Source organism: Hyaena hyaena, unplaced genomic scaffold, assembly GCF_003009895.1.
Source record: "Hyaena hyaena isolate Hyena2069 unplaced genomic scaffold, ASM300989v1 scaffold_34, whole genome shotgun sequence".
In the NCBI taxonomy this organism is placed as follows: domain Eukaryota; kingdom Metazoa; phylum Chordata; class Mammalia; order Carnivora; family Hyaenidae; genus Hyaena; species Hyaena hyaena.
In genome coordinates, this window is record NW_024080665.1 from 4,641,402 (window position 1) to 4,662,737 (window position 21,336).

General features: G+C 38.2%; 1 protein-coding gene across 6 annotated transcripts in view; it reads right to left on the bottom strand.

Moving 5' to 3' along the window:
- Positions 1-265: 265 nt before the first annotated feature.
- The window catches only part of NARS2 (asparaginyl-tRNA synthetase 2, mitochondrial), a 130,045-nt gene continuing 108,974 nt past the window's right edge, over positions 266-21,336 (bottom strand). For 3 of the 6 annotated variants that reach the window (XM_039228761.1, XM_039228758.1, XM_039228762.1), the window contains 3 exons: positions 9,529-9,626; positions 7,203-7,229; positions 3,523-4,085 (listed from right to left, as the gene is read on the bottom strand). In XM_039228761.1, coding sequence (XP_039084692.1) covers positions 3,941-4,085; positions 7,203-7,229; positions 9,529-9,626 — 270 coding nt within the window. In that variant the 3' untranslated portion in view covers positions 3,523-3,940. Of the gene's footprint in view, positions 728-2,916; positions 3,183-3,522; positions 4,086-7,202; positions 7,230-9,528; positions 9,627-20,927; positions 21,121-21,336 lie in introns of those variants that run through there. The other 3 variants (XM_039228760.1, XM_039228759.1, XR_005527790.1) reach the window with 3 other exon arrangements.

Here is a 21,336-nt window from a genome sequence, read left to right on the forward strand (position 1 = left end):
AATTCACCAGACTCCAAACCAAACTGGAGCTAACTAGAATGCCCAAGAGCTAACTGGAACCCTCGCTGATCAGAGGAGTAGGTCAGGACTCCGGGAATGGCAGAATGTCTGGGTTTCTGGAGGTGTGTTGGACATGATTTAATGAGATCTGTCTTGTGGAAGTCCCATTAATCATTTTCGTGTCAGGTGATTAAGGTTATTTTTTGTCCTGAATGCCTTTTATTTTAATTTGGACTACACACTGGGAAGAAAGTATAGTCAGATATTACGCCCACCTGTTTTCTTTTTATTATACATACTTTAGATTGCAGACTGAATACAAATATTGATCAGAAGCCAACAAGCCCCACGCATTTCTTATCAATTCAATCCAGGCCAATTTGTCTTTCAACTCTGCATTTTTATGTTCTTGCCTCACCACTTACTAAAATAAATATATGAATAAATAGCAATCCAATCCAAATAAGCATCTTTCATCTATAATTATCTGAAACAAGAGATTTAAAGAAGAGTAGAGTTAATCCATCTCACCAATGGCATCCTCAATGCCTGTTCAGTCATGCTTAAATGTCTAGATTCAATTTATGGAGAGTATGAATGTATAACATTGTAGAGGGACGCTTCTGGCAGATACTGTTGGAGGGACACCAGGTCAAACAGTCCCTCTGCTGTTTTGTGACAGTCAGTCTCTGGGCTGGGTCAGATGGTGGGAGAGTTATGTCTAAATCTGGAATGGATCACACACAATTAAGTTCTTGTGAGACCAAAAAAATCTATCAATGAATGAATGAGAAAGTAAAAGCAAAACCTCCCCAGGCTAGAGGACAGTCAAACGGAAAGTAACTATCTTTTCCCACCTAATTAAAAATTTGAAATGAGAATGGAAATTAATGATGGAAAAACCGTTTCTAAGTTTTAAAATATACAGGCTTTTTCTTGGGTGGCTGGGGTTGCTATTTTGAGGTGATGTTTGGAAATCTTGGGAAAAAAATCTGATTTTTCCCCTCACTGGAAACTGGTTACTCAAGCAAAAGTTAACAGCCTCAAATCACCTTTTAACTCACAATTTAAGCCCTATAAGAATACTACCACAGGGTGGGCAGTCCTCAACTTTTATTCATTCTACACAGAATTCTACAATGCTGCTTATCTGAAGAATTTGGATATTCATATAGCAGCTGACAAGTGGCCATTTTAAAGTTTTCCCTGTAGATGCTGTCTGCCCTGCCAGCAAGTTTAGTTTTGGCATTTTCATGATCTTTGACACCAGGATCTGTTGTTACTCAATTATCAGTAAAATAAAAGTACCAAGTCAAAGATGTCAATTTTGAGGCTTGTTATCAGTGGCAAGTGTTTGGCTTCAATCAGATAATCACTGTGTGATCAACTGTAGAGGAAAAGAACGAGTAGGCATGAAAGGTGGGAAACATTGCTGAAGTTGATCAAAAAGGCAAGAACCTTTGCTGACTTGAGGGGGGCCTTCTCTGTTGCACACATGCACGCACACAATGAACACATTGAAGTCTATTGCAGAACTTTCAGTGATTTGACTTCACTGTACATTTTTGGGGACCTGATATGTGCTAAAATCAAGTGTAAAGATTAGACTCTAAATCCATCATTATTAGTGACTATCTCCAGCACAGAAGATAGTCCTGAAAGATTAAGAGACAGAAAAAGAATCCTTAGAGTTGACCTATTTTGAAATGATAGTTCTGCAGGTGAAGTAACTAGAGGGTACAAAGATGATCATCCTAGATTAACACTCTCCAGCTAAATCAATGGTGGCTCTGGGATCAGTGCCTGGGGTTTCTCTGATTCACTGTTCTTTCTATTACTGTTATTTTTGATGCCCTACCATCATGTTAACATTATAATGCTATCTGATTCCTCAAAAATCACTGGACACATGATTCTCGAAAGCCTTGGAAAATAGTAGTGCCTCCAGGTTGGGGGTCTGTGAGTGTCTCTGATTCTCACTTCCCAAAATTAATACAGTATCAAGACTTGAATGTCAAATCAATACTGACTGATGTTGCAAATGTTTTAAGATGGTTTCTGTATTTATCTTCCAGGTCTAAGGTTAAATATCACCTTTTCAGAGATGCCTTCTCCAGCAAGCTTATCTATGCTTGCCCTGTTCTTTATAAGATTTTATAGCATAAGTCATATTCTGAAATACATTTGTTTGCTTACTGATTGTGTATCTTCTCTAATAGACTGTAAATTCCATGAAGGCATGGATCATTTCTGCCTTGTTCACTATCATTTATTTAGCCCCTAGCCCCATTCTTGGCATACTGAATAAGCTCAAATAATATTTGTTAAACAAACAAATGAATTTATCTCTCTAGCCCATGATTGAGGCAAGACTTATAAAAGCTCTAATTATCTCTTTTGTCCTGCCCTAAACTTGGTATCTGAGCCCAGCGGATTAAAGTTTTAGGGAAGAAGATTTTAGCTCAGCAAAAGCTACCAACAAGACAGATTCAGAAATGGAATGAGATGTTTTGTGGGATCCTAAGGTCTTTGCCAAGAAGTACATGCCCAGGTATATAGGGTCTCTGTGCATCAGGCAAAAGTTGGGCCATGAGAACATCTTAGTGACTTCTGTGATTTCCAGCTCTAAGGTTTGGCAGTTCTTTTCAGTTGTTTGCTTTGGGTTAGGATAAAATAAAGTCCACATACAAACTCATCGGGAAATAACCTCAGATAAGTTATCTAATGAGATGCAGAAAATTGACTATTTAGGCATGCATGCCATTTACCATTATTTGATACATACAAATTCTACTGGGCATACAATTTGCCTGTAAGTCCATAGATATGTAAAACTCAATGAAGACTAAAAGAGTTAAAAAAAAATGTAGTATTTCACCGTTTCAAGTCTGTGCGGGCGCGCGCGCGTACACACACACACACACACACACACACACACACACACACTTTCATGTAACTGTATCATCTCTGAGGAAATGATGCATGAGCTCATACAGAGTAAGTGGCTTGTCCAAATCATACGCATAAAGTGCTACGTTGTCAGGTCTCAAATTTCCAAATCAGCAATCCTCTTAAAACTCTAATAGCCGATGTTGCTTTCTGAGTCCAGAATTACCCGTCCTTCAGGTTTAGCTATATTTGCATGCTCATCTTGCATTTGAAACACCTTCTTCCACTTTTCACTGTGGAAAGGTCATATGGAATTTAAAAATATAACTGTATTTTTCTTTTGGAAAATATTTTAGTATCAAAAATCTATTTTATTATTAGAGAAGTTATAAACATCTCCTATAAACTAATTACAACACAACAGTCATTAGTTTAAGTAATTAATACATTTCATTTGCTGTTTTTATAATTAAAGATCAACAGTTATTAAATGGGACTTTTCTCATCCAGTCTGATAAAAGATTTCAGTTCAGAACAGTAGCTTAGTATTAACTCAAATAAGATCCCCAAAAGAATATTTTCTTATGTTTAGTAAAGCAGTGAGAATAAGATGGCCATTTATCATAGGTTAAATGGAAAGGGAGAAAAGATCCAACATTTTATTTTTAGCTCCTTGTTTCTCAGAGGTCACAAAGGGCAGTGCTCTAATGGTTAAAGACAAAGTAAAACACATGTTCTCATCTCGTCTTAAGAATCTGAAAGGACCTCTGAGACCACAGTTCAGTTTCTTCATTTTTTCTTAATTGACATAACAGATTTTGAGATTCTACCTGCTGCAAGTATCTCTTTTTGAGAGAGTTCATCTTTCCATGAATTGCTTTCAACTTTCTAAGAAAATCATGATCACTTCTATTTTTCATAGGTTATATCTTAGGGCATGACAATTACCTACTGAAACTGCATTTCTACACTTCAAATGTGCATTCTCCTGTCTGCATATTCACATGCAGTACTTCTGGCACAGGGTAATTTTCTTTACCTGGTCTTCCAGCTATAAAACACATGAATGAGTAAATCTTGGAAAGGGGATAACATCTTTGATATTGTCAATTCCCAAGATGCACTGCAGATAGCGTTCAAATCCCATCCCAAAACCTCCATGTGGTACAGATCCAAATCGACGGAGGTCCAGATACCTGATTTTGAAAAACAGAGAATCATCACATATAGATGCTATATTGTATCAGATGCCATGATAGGACTTCACATTTCAAAAATATTTTACAATCATTTGTTATCATCTATATCATTTTTTAAATGTTTATTTTGAGAGAGAAAGAGAGCAGGTGGGAGTGGGAGGGAGGGAGGGAGGGAGGGAAGGAGGGGGAGGGGGGGAGAGGGGGAGAGAGAGAGAGAGAGAGAGAGAGAGAGAGAGAGAGAGAGAGAGAGAATCAATCCCAAGCAGGTCCCATGCTGTCAGAGCCAGAGCCCAACAGGAGACTTGATATGACAAACTAGGAGATCCTAACCTGAGCTGAAATCAAGAGTCTGGCACTCAAATAACTGAGCCACCCAGGCACCCTGATTTACCTGACTGTAGTAAACAAATCTTTTCCCTCCAAAGACAGGTGAAGGACAAGTTACAATGAACTGTCCAAGGTAACTCAAATAGCAGTATTCCTGTCAAGCATTCATATGCTTTGGTCACTTGATCCTTTTTAAGTCATTTATGTACTTATATACAGAAAACTTGCCTCATGAGGCTACAGAAACTGTTCTAATAACTTTACTAATTTTCTTGAAAATATATTCTTCTATCTCTTAGTATGTTAGTGCTTTTTTTCTTACTAAAATCATGTTGTTCAATACAGAGAGGAGTGAAGAGTTTTGCCCAATATGTTATAGAACGATATCCCTCTGTATTAGACTGTACGCTCTATCAAGAGTCGGAGTTGTGCCTTATTCAACCATTTTATCTCCACTGTCTGCTCTGGAGTAGATACTTACTCCATGAAGATTTATGGTGTGAAGCCATAAAAATATACTCTTGAATGTTAGAGTGAAATTTCTAGTCCTGTGCTTCAAACCTAGTATATGATGTCCAGATCCATTTTTCTGGAAGGTTAGACAGCCCCCAAAACCTATCCATACTAATTCTATTCCCATTTAAGATAATGTGGCTAGAAAATGGTGCAGTCATGATTCAAACTCAAATTTCAATACACCAGCTTGTCACAAATTTATTTTAAGAGAGGAAGAGAAGGCGGAAGACTTTAATTTGGTGGGAGATTTCTTTATTGCTTCTTGAATGATCTGTAAAATCACTTCCAGAATAAAATTTAAGTGCCATAGCTGGTAGTCATTTGGTTCCTCAGGCACAGAGACTAAAACCTATTTACCCACTATCAGTAATAATGACCACATGTACTGGTATTTTAGGCAAGTAAGAATGAATATGGATCTTTCTAAAATATAAGATGAATTGCAACTGGGTGAGTGACCACCAAGTGAGGGATCAATGAACAGGAGTATCTAGTATAAAGCTTCAGACTAGTAAGAACTATCAGGAATGATGGAAAAAGCACAGTCTTGAGTAAATGTTTGGTAGCTGAATTAACTTTAAGTTTACAAGGCATGGGGGCAGGGTATACTTTGGTTTACTTAGAAAATGAGATGAAAAGCCTATCAAACCACCTGCCACAAACACCTGCAGGATCTGGACTGGCTGTTAAAAGTCCAGCAATAGCTTTAGCTGACTCTAAATTTCTCACACATCGATGCCAAAACACCGGAATAAATGGCTGAAAACTGAACTCAGCAGATGGACTCAGTGTGTAGCATTTTTCTTGCCCCTGCTTTGATAAACAGAAAAATCCACTTTTAAAAAAACAAGTTTTCAAAAGAATATGTATTTGTTAGATTGCTGTTAAATTGATTCTAGGGTAGTCAGGTTACAGAAGAGATGGCACAAAAATTTGTGGAACTAGTTATAGATGTTATTTGCATAAGGCATGTAGAAATAGGAAGTGAGTAAAATCTTTAGACACCTGGGATGGTTACTCACAATGTAGAGATCGCAGACTTGAAGATTTCTAAAATCCCTTCTACCTTTCAAATACTGTGATTACCAGATAAAAGGAAGCCGATTCCAATAACAAGATATTTATATTTAGAGATCTTAAGAGTTTGAAAACTTTAGCTGGGACAAGAATCGTACTGAAATGATTAACAAAGACCAATAAGGCCTAAACTTATTTAACCAACAATTAAAATTTGTATTTAGCTAGCTTTTACACACTATGAAGATTCTCTCGTAGACAGACAAAAAAAGGCAAAATACATAAGCTTGCTCAATCAGGTTCATCTACCTAACAGCAAGAATGAGAACAAAGGAAGGAAAGGGGAAAGGAAGCTAGCTTTTACTGAGGTTCTATGCTAGGTAGCTACTTACCCTGTATTATTTCATTTCATCCCCACAATAATCCTGTTAAGTTGATATTTTCATTCCATTTCAGAGCCAAGAAAACCAAGACTCAGAGAGATTAAATATGCCTAAGGTCACTATTGGTAAATAATAAGGCATTTAAGGGTCATGACCTGAACATCATTTTAGGCTTCTGCAATTCTGCAATCTAGGTATTTCAAAAGTCAAGTGTATAATTTGACCCTTCCTTCTCCTGAAGACAGCAGAAGAATTAATAATATTGTTGGTATTATTACACCAAGATTCTGAAGGAAAGCTACTATAAAAATATAAGTACATAATTTGTATGTATTCAAATGTACTTACAGAAAGGGTCTGCAGAAACAATTCTGAAGAAGTAAATGTATGAATACAGACAAGTGTTCTTTCCTGTGTAGCACAGATTTCTACAGGCTTTAGGGATCACTTAGCTCAAACCTTAATTTGACACATGAAGAAACTGAAGCATAATGGTTAGGAAAAAAGCCCCAGCTCTATGTGTCTAACTGTGTGCTCTTGGTTAAGTTAGTTAACATCTCTAGGCCTTAGGTCTGGAGAAGTAATAAAAAGGAGATAAGAAGAGTAACCAACTCACAGGGTGTTATGATAATTACATAAGAAAATATAATTAAAAATTTTAACACAGTTATCCAGCACACAATAACAGAAATAAATGGCAGCCACTATCATTACTATTTTTCCAGGACTCAAAGGGAATAAATACTCTTCTGAGAACCTACCTATTCATTTTTCTTAACATCTTTCACAGTGCCTTGTGAATACACATAAAACCTACATAACAATCAGGCCAAACAGCTATAATAAGAATGATTAAGGGTCACATTCTTACCATTGGTAGGCTTCTGTTAGTCTTAATCTGTAAGAGGAAAATAACAAAATTCTTTCAGAAAATGGCAAAAGATAAAAATAATAATCACCAAACAATTATTCCAGGTTGTATGCAAAGTGCTCTTTATAAAGAAGTATACACAAAAACGTGTGCTCTCAGAGAACATGCACTATAGTTGAGAAGCTGAACCTTTAATATGGTAAGAAAGCTAAGGTATCCAGTAGTCTAAGGTATTATCACGTGAGTGGTAGAGATGATAAATGCTATAGAAAGTATAGTCCAGATCCCAAAAGAAGGGGTTCATTTTAGACGAGCTTACTATCCTCTGACATAGGAAATGCACTGTAATTATGGGGACTGGGAGGCACACTGAAGGAACACAAAGACATACCTTTCATTCTGTAATAGTGAAATAGTATTATAGATTCTACCTTCAGAATATGGTTGAAGATCATTTTTTGGCCAGTTTGGAAAATGTTAATAAAAGTTTAAAGTCTTAGTTCTCATGAAAATTAATTTTAGCCCTTTAACGCCTCGCTGGCTTGGTCAGTGGAATGTGCAACTCTTGACTTTGCTGTTGTTAAGTTTGAGCCCCAGGCTGGGTGTACAGATTACTTGAAAATAAAATCTTAAAAAAAATAATTTCAGTCTTTTAAAAAAGTGTGTGGGATCACAGTGCATCTGAAGTGATACAAACTATGAAAAAACCACATATATAGAAAACATGAACATAAGTCACAGATATATCCCTGAGATAGGGAAACACATATAACCATTTCATTAGGAAACATAAATTGGGATATAATCAGGTATTAGGTACACATGTAATGGTATGAGCAAGGGTTTCCTGAAGGAAGGAAGCAAGCAAAGAAAACAGACCAATTAATCTTTCAACAGATGAGGTTTCTTGCCATGTGTGATTTTTATTGTGCTTAAAAAAAAAAAAAAAACCCGGAGAATCTTAAAATTCTTTCCATCTAAGGAGTTTGACCTTTACTTCAATTTCACAATTTTCCCAGGACTTTCTAACATTACAGTAGTAAGGAATTAGGGGTCTAACTCACAAAAAAGAAGCCTCCCAGAACATATTTATCCCCTTTCTCCTGGACCCTAACCAAATAGAGCAGTTCAAATGACTAGGATTACAAAACCAAGTTACCCCACAGATTTATAGGTTGGGATCTTGGAAAAAATATCAACTTTTTAAGCATTTCTCCATTAGGAAAAGAAGAACTTACAAATGACTAATTTTACAGGATATTTTCAAACTATTATGGCTTTTCCATTTTACCATGAAACCCAGTATTATCTGGAGACTAGGAAGGAGAGTGGGATTAAGCCTTCAACATGGGAAAAACTTTATTTTTTTTTAAAGTCTGGCATAGCAAAAGTGGAGACCGTGGAAAACAGAAGTTTATAACCTTGGTTAGTTTAGGAAGTCATTGTGGTTTGTTGGCAGACCACGTATACATAGGAGTTCGATTAGAAACACAATTCTCCACTTCACATCTCCAAAACATTTTCTGTATTTTATGGACTCATTTCTAGGTCTCAAGCAGCAAGTTAAAATGAGTTATTCAAATAGCTTAATCAAGACCCTTACATAGCAGAAAACCCGAGGAAGGGAAAACTGCTTATTCTAAATGTTGGTTTAGTGGGTATTTTGAGTATCTTTCTTCCCCCAGCTTTATCTTTTCCCTGATTCAGAGTCTGTCTTTATCTCCCTATAGGAGTATTTGTTTATGTCCCCAGTCATAATTTAGAATCAATAAAAAAGTACACAGAAAAGAGCAAAAAAATGAAGGACAAGCTTTAAGGTTGGCTTCTATCATTAACTTTTAAAAAAGCAATTTCTGAGGTGTCTGGGTGGCTTAGTTGCTTAAGCATCCGACTTTTTGATTTCAGCTCAGGGCATGATCAAACGATTCATAGAATGGAGCTCTGCATCAGACTCTGTACTGACAGTGTGGAGCCTGCTTGGGATTCTCTCTCCCTCTCTCTCTCTCTCTCTTTCTCTCTCTCTCTCAAAATAAATCAATGAACATTAAAAAAAAATTTTAAAGCAATTTCTATAGGGAGAGAGATATACAAATGAGTGGGCAAATGTCACTATGGGCCTTATTTCACCTAACAGTTCCAACCACTAAGAAAGGGAAGCTCAGAGAGGTCATATAACAACTTGTTCCAGGCCACAGGGAATCGGAGATCCAGGTCAGTCAGGTGCTGTGGCTCATTCACTGCTGCTCTCTGTCACTTTGCCAAGACGGCCTTTGGAGTGCCTCATCCTCAGTCTCTGAATTTTGTTTCTTTTAGGTCTGATCATTACCTGGCCAGTCGCTGCTCTAAGAAATGGTATCGTTCCTCTCTGAGGCTTCCTCCAAAGAGCTCCCCAACTCCAGGGACCAGAAGATCAACAGCAGCAACCTAAAAAGGAAAAAAAACTATAAGCAATCTTACATTTTCAGAGGATTCCAATAATTGTCAGGTTCTCAAGGAAGTGGAACTTTTAACATTTTGGCAATGGACTATTTAACTGCTTACCCAAATATTATTTATGTTATCCATTCATGCTGTTTCAAAATCAAATTTTTAATATAATCTTTAGACTAAACGATACAAATTGCAGACAGTTACGTCTCCTTTCTTGCACCATGTATGCAGTGTACCTAATAGAAATGTGTTTTCTTCACAAATGTGTTATGTTTATTATAAAAAATATGGCAAGTATTAAAAATTATGAGGTATTAAAAATCGCCTATCACCAGGCAGAATAAATAGAATTTTTTTATAAAGATGTTGTATTTTTTATGTTGAAAATTAGGCCAGCGATAGTCCAACTTTGCCGGGGAGGGGTAGACTGAGCCCAGTATCAGGCTATGTGCTGACAACGTGAAGCCTGCTTGGGATTGTGTCTCTCCCTCTCTCTGACTGTCCCCTATTCTCTCTCTCTTGAAACAAATAAACTTAAACAAAAAAAAGTTATCAGTTTTTATTTAATTGCTTTTCTTTTGTTGAACATTTTGGTGTCTCTTGTTTATTTTCTCTTTAATAATGTGACAGTAAAGAGTCTTCTCTGATTTATAGTATTTTGGTAGGACTTGTAAAATGTTATTTAAAAAAATTTTTTTAATGTTTTATTTATTTCTGAGACAGACAGTGTGAACAGGGGAGGGTCAGAGAGAGAGAGAGAGACAGAATCCGAAGCAGGCTCTAGGCTCTGAGCTAGCTGTCAGCACAGAGCCCAATGCGGGGCTCGAACCCACGAACCATGAGATCATGACCTGAGCCAAAGTCGGACGCTTAACCAACTGAGCCACCCAGGCGCCCCTAAAATACCTTATTTTTTAGAAAATGTTTGTTTATTTATTTTGAGAGAGATAGAGCAGGGGAGGGACAGAGAGAGAGGGAGAGACAGAATCCCAAGCAGGCTCCGTGCTGTCAGCGCAGAGCTCAATGTGGGGCCTGCTCTCACGAACCATGAGATCAATGACCTAAGATGCAATCAAGAGGTGGAAGCTTAACCGACTGAGCCACCCACTGAGCCACCCAGGTGCCCCAAAAATGTTCTAATGATTAATCAAAGAAGTAAAAACTGAAACAATGAGATAGGATTTTGGAGTTATCAAAATGTGAAGGCAAAAAACCCAACATAAACAGCATGGATAAGAAGACACGTAAGCCACCACTCTCCCACGAGTGACAAAACCTTTCTGGTTAGTAACTCGAGAGAAGATGATCAAAAGCCTTAACCATCCATATGCTGTGACCTGGCAATGGAACGAGTCTTAAGAAAATAACCAGAGATGCAAAAACAAGCAAGCAAACAAACAAACCAAACAACCAGAAAAAAAGAAAAAGAACAGAAAAGATTATTGCATAGGGTGTCCGTTGCAGTATTACTTACAATAAAAATTCAAGCGTATGTCAACAGAAGATGATGACTAGGTAAATCTTATTATTACTATTTTTAATGTTTTATTTATTTCTGAGAGAGAGACAGCGTGAGCAGGGGAGGGTCAGAAAGAGAGGGAGACTTAGAGTCTGAAGCAGGCTCCAGGCTCTGAGCCAGCTATCAGCACAGAGCCTGATGCGGGGCTCAAACCCAGGAACCGCAAGATCATGATCTGAGCTGAAATCGGATGCCTACCCGACTGAGCCACCCCAGATGCCCCAATGATTAGGTAAAAAAGACTGGCATCTACAATGAGATGTAATTATGTTGCCACTGTAATTTCTTCTTTTCTCTGTTATTTATTTTCTACAATGAGGATGTGTTACACTTTTATAGTAAGAAAATAACAAAAAACTTAATAGGGGAAAATGGTAGCTTCATATTTTAATTTGTATTTCTTCAATCACTAGTAATACTTAATTTTTGATAATGTTTGCTATCAATATTGTTTTGTGACTTGGTAATTCTTTTTTGTGGGGCAGGTAAGCATTATTAGGACCAAGAATCTGAAGGCACAAAACTAAAAAAGTATGCAACAAATGAAAAATTAGGAACTCATAAAACACATTTCAATCTTCAATTATTATTATTATTATTATTTTAAAGTAAACTCTATACCCAATTGGGGCTTGAACTCATGACCCCAAGGTTAAGAGTCACATGCTCTACTGACTTAGCCAGTAAGGTACCCCTTACATCTTAATCTTTAAATGTCACATTATATTAAACTCTTTTCTTAAACTCTACCTTACTGTACTATTAAGCCACCACCCTGTTCTGATTTCAGAACTTTTTTTTTTCTTCTAAGTAGACTTCACACCCAGCATGAAGACCAATGCAGGGCTTAAACCCATGACCCTGAGATCAAGACCTGAGCTCAGATCAAGAATTGGATGCTTAACTGACGGAGCCACCCGTGTGCCCCTGATTTCAGAACTTTGAACTGAGATATCCTTTATAAATAATTGAGATTAATAAAGAATGTAATAATTCAAGAATGTGCCCCAAATAATGTATGTCTCATCCTCATTAATATGGTTAAAAGAGAAAAACATCAGGTATAATTTTCTTCACTTGGCTGAATGAGAATGAGAGAGAAAAGAAATTCACTAATGGCGTTTACCTTTACTAAACTTCCTACCACTCAATAAGCTTGTGGGAAGACAGATTTTTGTCACACTACCACTGCTTACTGACCACATCTTAGTAATTCTTCTGTGAACTTGGGGGGAGAACAACCACCAAGCAGGTAATTCAGAATGTGGATTTGGTGACTCATACACGATGACAGGTAATGAAACACACAACTTTGGACAGGTGGACAAGACAGCCTTAGAGTAAATTCTCATGGGCTATGTAGTTAATAGAGTTGGACTCCAACCAGGACCCTGCAGTTGCCCTTCCTGTTCTTAGAGAAAGGAGAAGTTTCAAGGGAGTTTTTATGGCCACTGAAGGACTGGTATCTTTATTTCTTAGTATCCTGCTTTTAGACATGGCTAAAATATGCTAGAGGTTGAGACACACGTGTTCAAAAATTTGTTAACTTTATTTTTCTAGGTGTATTTATTTGAGAGAAAGAGAGAGAGAACAGGGGAGGGGCAGAGAGAGTAAGAACAGGGGAGGGGCAGTGATACAGGGAGAGTGAGAGGGAATCTCAAGCAGGCTCTGTGTTGTCAGCATGGAACCCGATGCAAGGCTCGAACCCACAGACCATGAGATCATGACCTGAGCTGAAAGTGAGTTGGATGCTTAACCGACTGGGCCATCCAGCCACCCCCAAAATTTGTTAACTTTAATACAGAGTTTTAAATTTAGACTTACAGGTGATCAAGATTAGAAAAGAAGAGACAACATAGTGGCTCTCTGGTCTTTTTTTAAAATATTTAAAGACTGGGGTGCCTGGGTGGCTTAGTCGGTTAAGGGTCTGACTTTCGCTTAGGTCATGATCTCGCGGTTCGTGGGTTCTAGCCCCGCGTTGGGCTCTGTACTGACTGCCAGCTCGGAGCCTGGAGCCTATTTCAGAGTCTGTGTCTCCCTCTCTCTGACCCTCCCCTGCTCACGCTGTCTCTCTCTCCCTCTCTCTCCTAGAAATAAATAAAAATATTAAAAAAAAATATTTAAAGACTGAGAACCACTACCCCTGAAATACAGCATTCCATCTTTGGGTAGTTCTGACTACTAAGACAGGACAGGTATATCTAAAATCTATTTCCAAGGGTTTTGTTTTTTATTTTTAAGTTTATTTATTTATTTTGAGAGAGAGAATGAGTGTGTGCATGTGTGCAAGCAAGTAGGAGAGGGGCAGAGAGAGAGGGAAAGAGAATCCCAAGCAGGGTCTGTGCTGTCAGCATGGAGCCCAATGTGGGGACTGATCCCATGAACCGTGAGATCATGACCTGAGCCAAAATCAAGACTCGTAAACTCAACCAACTGAACCACCCACTTCTCTCCCCAAGGTTCTGAAGTTGAGGCAATTCCAAGCCACAAAGGTAAGCAATAATTGCTTCTGCTACTTTAAGTGTAGGCAAAGCTTTTAAAAGCCAGAGCTATAAAGGTCTACTGCCAAAAAAAAAAAAAAAGATGCTGGAGAATTAGCTACCATGGAAGAACAGGAAATTAGAGTCTGGCTGGGGTTGGTGGCCAGGGATGAGGGAAGGAGTTATTCTGCTTTTTCTATCCATTCATAAGAATCGAACAAGAGACCCATTTCTTGCTTGGTCTTGCTGCTAATGCAACTAGAACAAGTTAAAAAAAAAAAAAACCTTTGGAAATCTTAGCACGTTCTGTAGGTCTCAATTATGTTAGTTTTGAACCTTAGTTTTTTCAATATTTTTTTAGAGGACCATGAAAGATACATATTTATCTTTGATTTAAAATCTCCTTTATTTTAATATTTGAGTTCACTGGAGAAACTATACTGGTTTTAGACCTTTCTGTTATTTTTGTTTATCTAGGATATTTGCAACTGCACAGTAATAGTTGTAGAACCGGTAGCTTCTGAATCTTTTGAACCACCTTCAAAATCGTATGCCACAGTACAAAATCTACATTTTTCCCCCTGGATTTCATTTAAATCTGTCTTCCTAATAAAAGAGGCATCTGACTGGTTAGACCCAGTTATTTCCACATTAGCTATTATAAAATTAATGTGGTAGTTGCTGTAGTAGTCTATAAGTAGTTAGATTATGCTACTTAATAACCTAGTAATAAACAATCCCAGAAACTTACAACAGGGCTTCTCAATCTCAGCATTAGTGATATTTCTGGCCAGGTAATTTTACTGTGAAGGTCTGTCCTGTGCATTATGGGATATAACTGCTCTCTCCCCACCAGATGCCAGGGGCACTGCCCTAGTTCTGACAACCAGAAATGTCGCCAGACATTGCTAAATGTCTTCTGCATGGGAGTAGGGGGTTGGGAGTGGGGAGACGACATAAAATAACACCTGACTGAGAACCACTGCTTTCCAACAGTGAATTGGCTTTTTTAAACTTATCCTACATGGCCATCCTGGCTTGAAGCTGATAAGAAAAAAAAAAGCCTCTTTATGAGGTACTGCTGACTGAGCAGTTGGAAAAAAAGAGCACAGACAACTATGTATTAAAGCATTTGCCCAGGAATAATGCATGTAGATCACATTTGCTCACGATTTCTTTGGCCAATACAAGTCACATGCAAGTCACTCAACTCATGCCAATGGAGCAGGGAGGTACAATCTCGGGAGAAGTGGCAACTACCTATATGTAGTAGAACAGTTTGCCTTGTTTCCTCCCCTCTCCCCCACTTTCCACTTCTACTCTCCCAACCAAATCCTCGTTGTTGGCTACAATTATGTCAGAAGAGCTGTTCTCCTATTTTCTTCCTCTCTACTCTGGGAGAGGAACTTATCACGAAAAGGAAAGAACTTACCAGAATAGGGAAGAACTTAACAAAATAGTCTATTTAACTAAATAAAAATTTTATAAGACCTCTGGATCAAGCCTCATTATCACTCCTAATTTTGTGACATGCAGAAGGAATTACATATATCATCTATCTCTGTTCTTTGGATGGTCTGAAAATTCATACCTTCAGGTGGATGAATTTCACGTATGTTTTCTTGACAAAGAATAAAACTGCTTCTCCTCTTAAGAGAGATATATCTTTTGAGTAAGGCATTCCTTCACAATGGCTCATGGATGTGCAAAGACCAAAGGGTACTGTTTCTTTTTTATCAAGGACAGATTTATCACTTTGTGAAGAAAGACACACAAAGGCCTTGTTCTTTCTTCTTCCTCCATATAACCTTTTTCTCTTCTCTTTTTCTTTAGGTTTACTTTCCTGTTGACCCTGTCAGATTATTATACTTCCTGCTTTCCTTTTATAATGATATTCTCTATCTCTCTAGAGAGTCTGCACACTTTCTGAGAAGCTATAACATAGCAAAGTATTCCTCTACTATAAAGACATTTACATTTGGTATACATAGAGCTGCACTTCCTTCTGATATGATATAAAAAATACTACATTCCCTAAAGTTATTAACACAACTCCTTCAAATTTCCATACCTTTTATACTTAGGACTGACAATCCCAGAAGCATTCTTCCACCTTGTGTCTCCCCCTGGTAACTACTGAGCTACTTACTATAGAAACTACCAGTCTTTTTAGGGATCCAGTGGATATAATACAAATCATGACACAATGGTGCACAGACTATAAAACATGGAGGGAATCACACAAACGTCTTAAGGACTAATGAGAAAAACTTGGCCGTGGGTTTGTCAAGTGATGGGTGGTAGGGGGTTAGAGTCCAAACAGGCTGGAAACAAGCAAGTTACCTAGAACATTAGCTGGTGATTACAATTCGCCCTTATGGGCTGGCATGTCTGTGGTTTATGGGAGACTGAGGCTCGCTTACAGAGCTGGGGCTGAGCAATCCCGCCCTTCGTTAGGGAAAGTGAAAATTCACAGGCTACACAGTAGAATGTCCTCTGAATTCACAAATTTGACCAAGTCTGAGCACTTCTACAGCTGCACTTGTGTTACTATGCACCTTCGGCAAACTTGAAAGAAGTGGAAAGATTTTAGTTGTGCTGAACTTTCACTCTCCTATGTGATAACAATGAAGGCTACAAATAATTGTACTACATTCTTCACTAACTTCCTTAGTCTTAAACAACACGTATTCCACTTTGGACACATCTTTGAGGCCAGAATGCTGCTGGGCACATCTTCCTCCACCATCCATGAGTTTTTATTTGGTTTAAGTCCCACAGTTGTGCCAGTACAGGTCTAGAAATAGTTTGTGCTGGTGTTTAAGTTCAACAAGCCCTGGTCTCTATTTATGAAGCTCCCTTTGACTCTTACTCTTTGATTTCAATCAATATACTAAAAATAAAATGCAGACCTTGAATTAAAAACCAAACAGGCTAGACAGGAACAAGGCCTTTAATACATTACCTTTTCTATGCTAATTTCAGAGACGGGGGGAAAAAGTTTAATATCCCTTCCTCTAATACCTTTCTTCTTACCTCAGTATTTTTAACTAATAATGAAAAACACAAACTGAACACCTCCCTACTCAGTTTCTCATAGTCTGCTACCAACAATGGGGAAAGATTACGTATTATCAAGAGAAGAAGAATGTTCCATAAACCACAGGAAATCTGTTTGTGGTTTCAGCCTCTATGAGCTTTTGCTCTCACTGCTGACAGTATTTTGCCCTAAAACCAATGAGGTGCAGGTAGGAAAGAGGGCCTTCCAGACTAGATAGTGTAAAGATTCAAATGGGCTGCAGGTAGCAATGGACAAAAACGGGCTTTTGCTAGTAAATGGCTAGCTAGTTGGGGAACATTTTAGATGTATTACAATGCACACTTTCAACTCGTGACATAAATACCTGAATGGTCATTAGTCCCAGGTGTGGGGAAAGTTAGCCACTCCCTTCAATCACGATTTCTATTGGTTTGACAGAGGTTGGTTAATTAGCACCAGCCAGGGAAATTCATTACATACCCTTAGGTTGACTATTATGCCTTCCAAGTCAACTTCGCAGTGTGTACTGAATGCCCACTAATGCTTAAACTTTTATGATTTGCTAAGTAACACTGATACAATTTAAAAAATTAGAACATTGGTTGGTGATGGTGGCATCTCATCAGGGACTGTTGGGTAGTCACTTTCTCCTGATCACAGTGGCTGGAATGACCAGATCTTCTTCTCTGAAAAGCCATTTCCCTAACTGAATACTTGGGATTGGTCTGTGGAGGACTTACTTAGGGACCCAGACCCAGGGAAATATGGTATTTTGCATGTTTGCTTAGATTTGTTTTATTTAGGCCCATGATCTGTGTCCTTCAAATTAGCAAATATATTTACTAATTTGCATGTTAGTCTTATATATCCAAATGGGAGAAAACTTACAGTACTTGAAAATAGATAATCTTAAAAGCTGTTTAGTGCCATGGAGGTCATCTATCTGATCCAATTCTCTGATTTTACAGAGGGAGAAACTAAGGCTCATAAACTGGAGACAGCTGACTGAGGTCATGCAGCTAACTAGTAAGAGAGCTGGATTTCAAACTCAGCACTATTAACTCCTTAGTCCAGTGCACTTTTCATTATAATAATGCATATCTTCATTTATTGTTTTTTGGAAAGGGGAAAGGGTGGAAAGAAAGAAAAAGGAACAACAGCTGGAAAAATACACAATTTTACTATTTCTGACCTCTGGTCAGGCATTACAGGTATAGAGTAAACATTTCTCTATCCTTCACTTTTGATTCCCCAAGGACGGCACCTATGAAACATGCATGTCTGAATTTTTTAGATTGCATCACACCCATTGCAAAAACTCTTGCAAGCCGTTATTATAGCCTTACTAAAAGAAACACAGAACTTAGTTATTTGGCCCAAAGCCTGTTCATTCACCAGTGAAAAAAAAAACAAAGCAGGGATGAAAGCAGGCACCCTATACAAGTGGGTTGAAATCCAGGATGTTAATAAATCAATGTTATAATCTATGTCTAATATACATAGTTTAAATAAATTATGCTTTAATAATTTAGCTCTGGGAAGCTAAATATTATAGCATGGTATAAACTATATAGGTACACTGAACTACCATTATAATGCTTTCAGTCTTCAAACTGAGGCACATTACTAGAGACTTGTCATAAGGGAAGAAACGTTCGTGACTGCAGTCTATGAGAGAATGGACTTTTGAGGAATCTTGTGTAAGAGCATGTTTGATGTTGCAAAATACATATTTTAACATTACTGTGCTTTATCACAATAAAGATTTTATCAAAATTTAGAAGGAAAGAGAGCTTTGCACTTGTCTACTACCTGCTACCCCAAACACCATGCTAGATATTTTTCTTAGATTATCTAATTTAATCTTCACAAGGCTGGAATAAGATTACCATCTTATTTTTTATGGACTGGGAAACTAAGAATCAAAGAAATTAGGTGGTTTATTTAAGATCACATGGTCTATTACACACAGACCTAAGACTTGAACCCAAGAGTGATTCTAAAGCCACCAGACTTTCCTTTGTACAATGTCACCATCACTCTAGAGATTTAGAGAAAAACTGTTCTTTGGTTTCCCAGAAATTTCCTTAGCAAATCAAGTCACTCACTCACTACTTCTCCACCGTGCGTCTACAACTGTGCTGGGTTCAATTCATCCATCTGCCCAAGACCCAATCTATCACCAAGTAGATACTAAGTGTCTGTGGTGTCCCAGGCATTATGAGAGGCACTATGGACCCAATGATGAGTGAAAAGGAGGACCGCGTGGCATAAAAAAGAGCTGTTAATTAAACAGTCATAAACATAAATGTAAAATTACAACTGTATTAATGACTATGATGATTAAGAGTTAATAGCTCTGGGTCTGAAATTTAACCTGGTACCACTGTAGTGCCTGATGGTGGTCTCTGACTCAGTCTGGAGGGTCATGGAAGGTTTCTCTGGGGAAATGACGACTGAGTAGAGACTTGGAGAAACAGAAAAATTACTTAGGTAAAGAAGATTGCTCTAGACTCAGGGAACATAGTGTGCAAAGATACTATGATGAAAGAAAGCAGTGCCTGTCTGAAAACATGGAAGGGTGATGTGAATGTAGCAGAAACAGCAAAGGGGAGCAGCACAGTACACCAGGCAAGAGAGGCCGGAGCAGCCTGAGGATACTGGGGCCTAGCTAGAGGACAAAGGAAGGATTCTAACTTCAGTACTAAAAGCAATGGGAGGCCACTGAATGGTTTTAAGAGGGGAGATGACATGACCAGATTCACATTTTCTAAAAGCCTACACTGAAGTGGGGAGAACTGACTCACAGGAGGAAAGAGTGGACACAGGAGCAGTCAGGAAGCCACTGAAATACACCAGGCAAGAGATGATGGTATCTTAATCTAAAAAGGTAAAAGTGGAAATGAGGAAAAGTGGATGGATTTGAGATTTATTTAGAAGTATAAAAATGACAACTTTGTAACAGCTTGAATATGGGAAGTGAGGAAGATTTCAAAGATGAGGCTAGTATATGGCTTGCACAATTAGATGGACAGGGGACACTGAAAGAAGATCAAATTTGGCAGGAGGAGGGGAGAAGAGTAGAAGTCATGGGTCAGTTTTATATTTGCTGAGACGCCTTTGAGATATATAAATGGCAGTGAGAGCTCAGAGCAGAAGTATGGATTAGAGACAGGATTGTCTCTGAGTTGTCTGCAAATAAATATTAAGCAGTGAGTACAGATGAAATCACCTGAGGAAAGAAAAGACCTATTATAGAGCCTTGAGGAATCCCAATCCCACTGGATCGATAGAAGAGGACAAATGTATATAAGAGACTGAGAAAGAATAAACCACGAGAACAGAATGCAGTGTCACAGGAGCCAAGGGAGAAGAAAGTTTTCAAAATAAGAAAGTCATCAGTGCTGAGTAATACCAAGAGCTAAAGTAAAAGTTAAGACTTTTAAAGTCTACTGGATTTAATAACATGACAGTTATTACTGACCCTAGAAAAAGCTGCTTTAGTGGTATGATGGGTGGAAGTCACAATAGAGGGAATGAGATGTGAGCAGTAGAAGCCATGGTGGCTATAAAAAACTTATTCCCATCCTGAAGGAGAGTTTCATTTGAGAAAGCAAAACCAATACAGAGTACACAACACAGACACAATGCTACCAGTTTTACTTTCTTTACATGCTACAGAAATCCAAAAGAGGAAAGCTCAAGGTGGCTGGGTAGCCCAGGAAAGCCTATAAAGTGGCAGAGTTATTAATTAAAAAGCTTTTAATTAATTGATTGATTTTTAAATCACTGAAGTATAGCTGACATACAATGTATTCGTTTCAGGTGGACAACAGTGACTCAACAGTTCTATACATCACTCAATGCTCACTGCAACAAGAGTAGTCACCAGCTGTCACCATGCCACACAATTAACATAGAGAGAAGGAGTATTTAAGAAGTGCAAAACTGAATGTCTGAGAAGTGCCGTCAGGAAATTACATGCCAACACTACCCGGTGTGTGCATGTGGCGGGCAGGGGATGAGGGAGTGGAAGCAGTATGGGATAGAGGGATAAAAAAGCCAAGGCATTTGGACACAGCTGTGTTTTGTGATACAGGGTCAATACTGAATATTTTAGGATTGGATAATCTATGTCCTAGTCTCTCCTATTTTTGGGGGCTAACTTTTCAGCCAATTCTTTTCTCATAATCAGTTATACCAGAGGTTGGTAGGGAGAAGAGAAAATAAGAATCATAAATCAACTGTGCACTCACTGGTTTTGGATAACATTGTATGAAAAGGTGGGATGCGTAATCAATGTAACTTTATGACTTTGAGGTAGAATGACCGTGGAAAAGAAGAAAGACTTCAGAGCCAGAGGGTGTCAGGTCTGATCACCAAGGCTGTCATTCACTACCTATGCAGGCTTGGGGAGGCAATCCATGTGTCTGAACCCCAGCTTCTCATCTGTAAAATGGGAGAAACAGGAAGTTTCTTGGCAAGTTAGAGATGAGATGTAGTGTTGCCTTACAGGAATCTATTAATTGATGGCTAATGCTGTTTTAGTAATACCATAACATATAGAGAAAACAGGTAATATATTCAAAGAGAGAACCTTGTATTCCTAAGATGAAGGCATTTTATTCCCTCGTGGGCCCTGATCTAATTTTTCTATTGGTATTC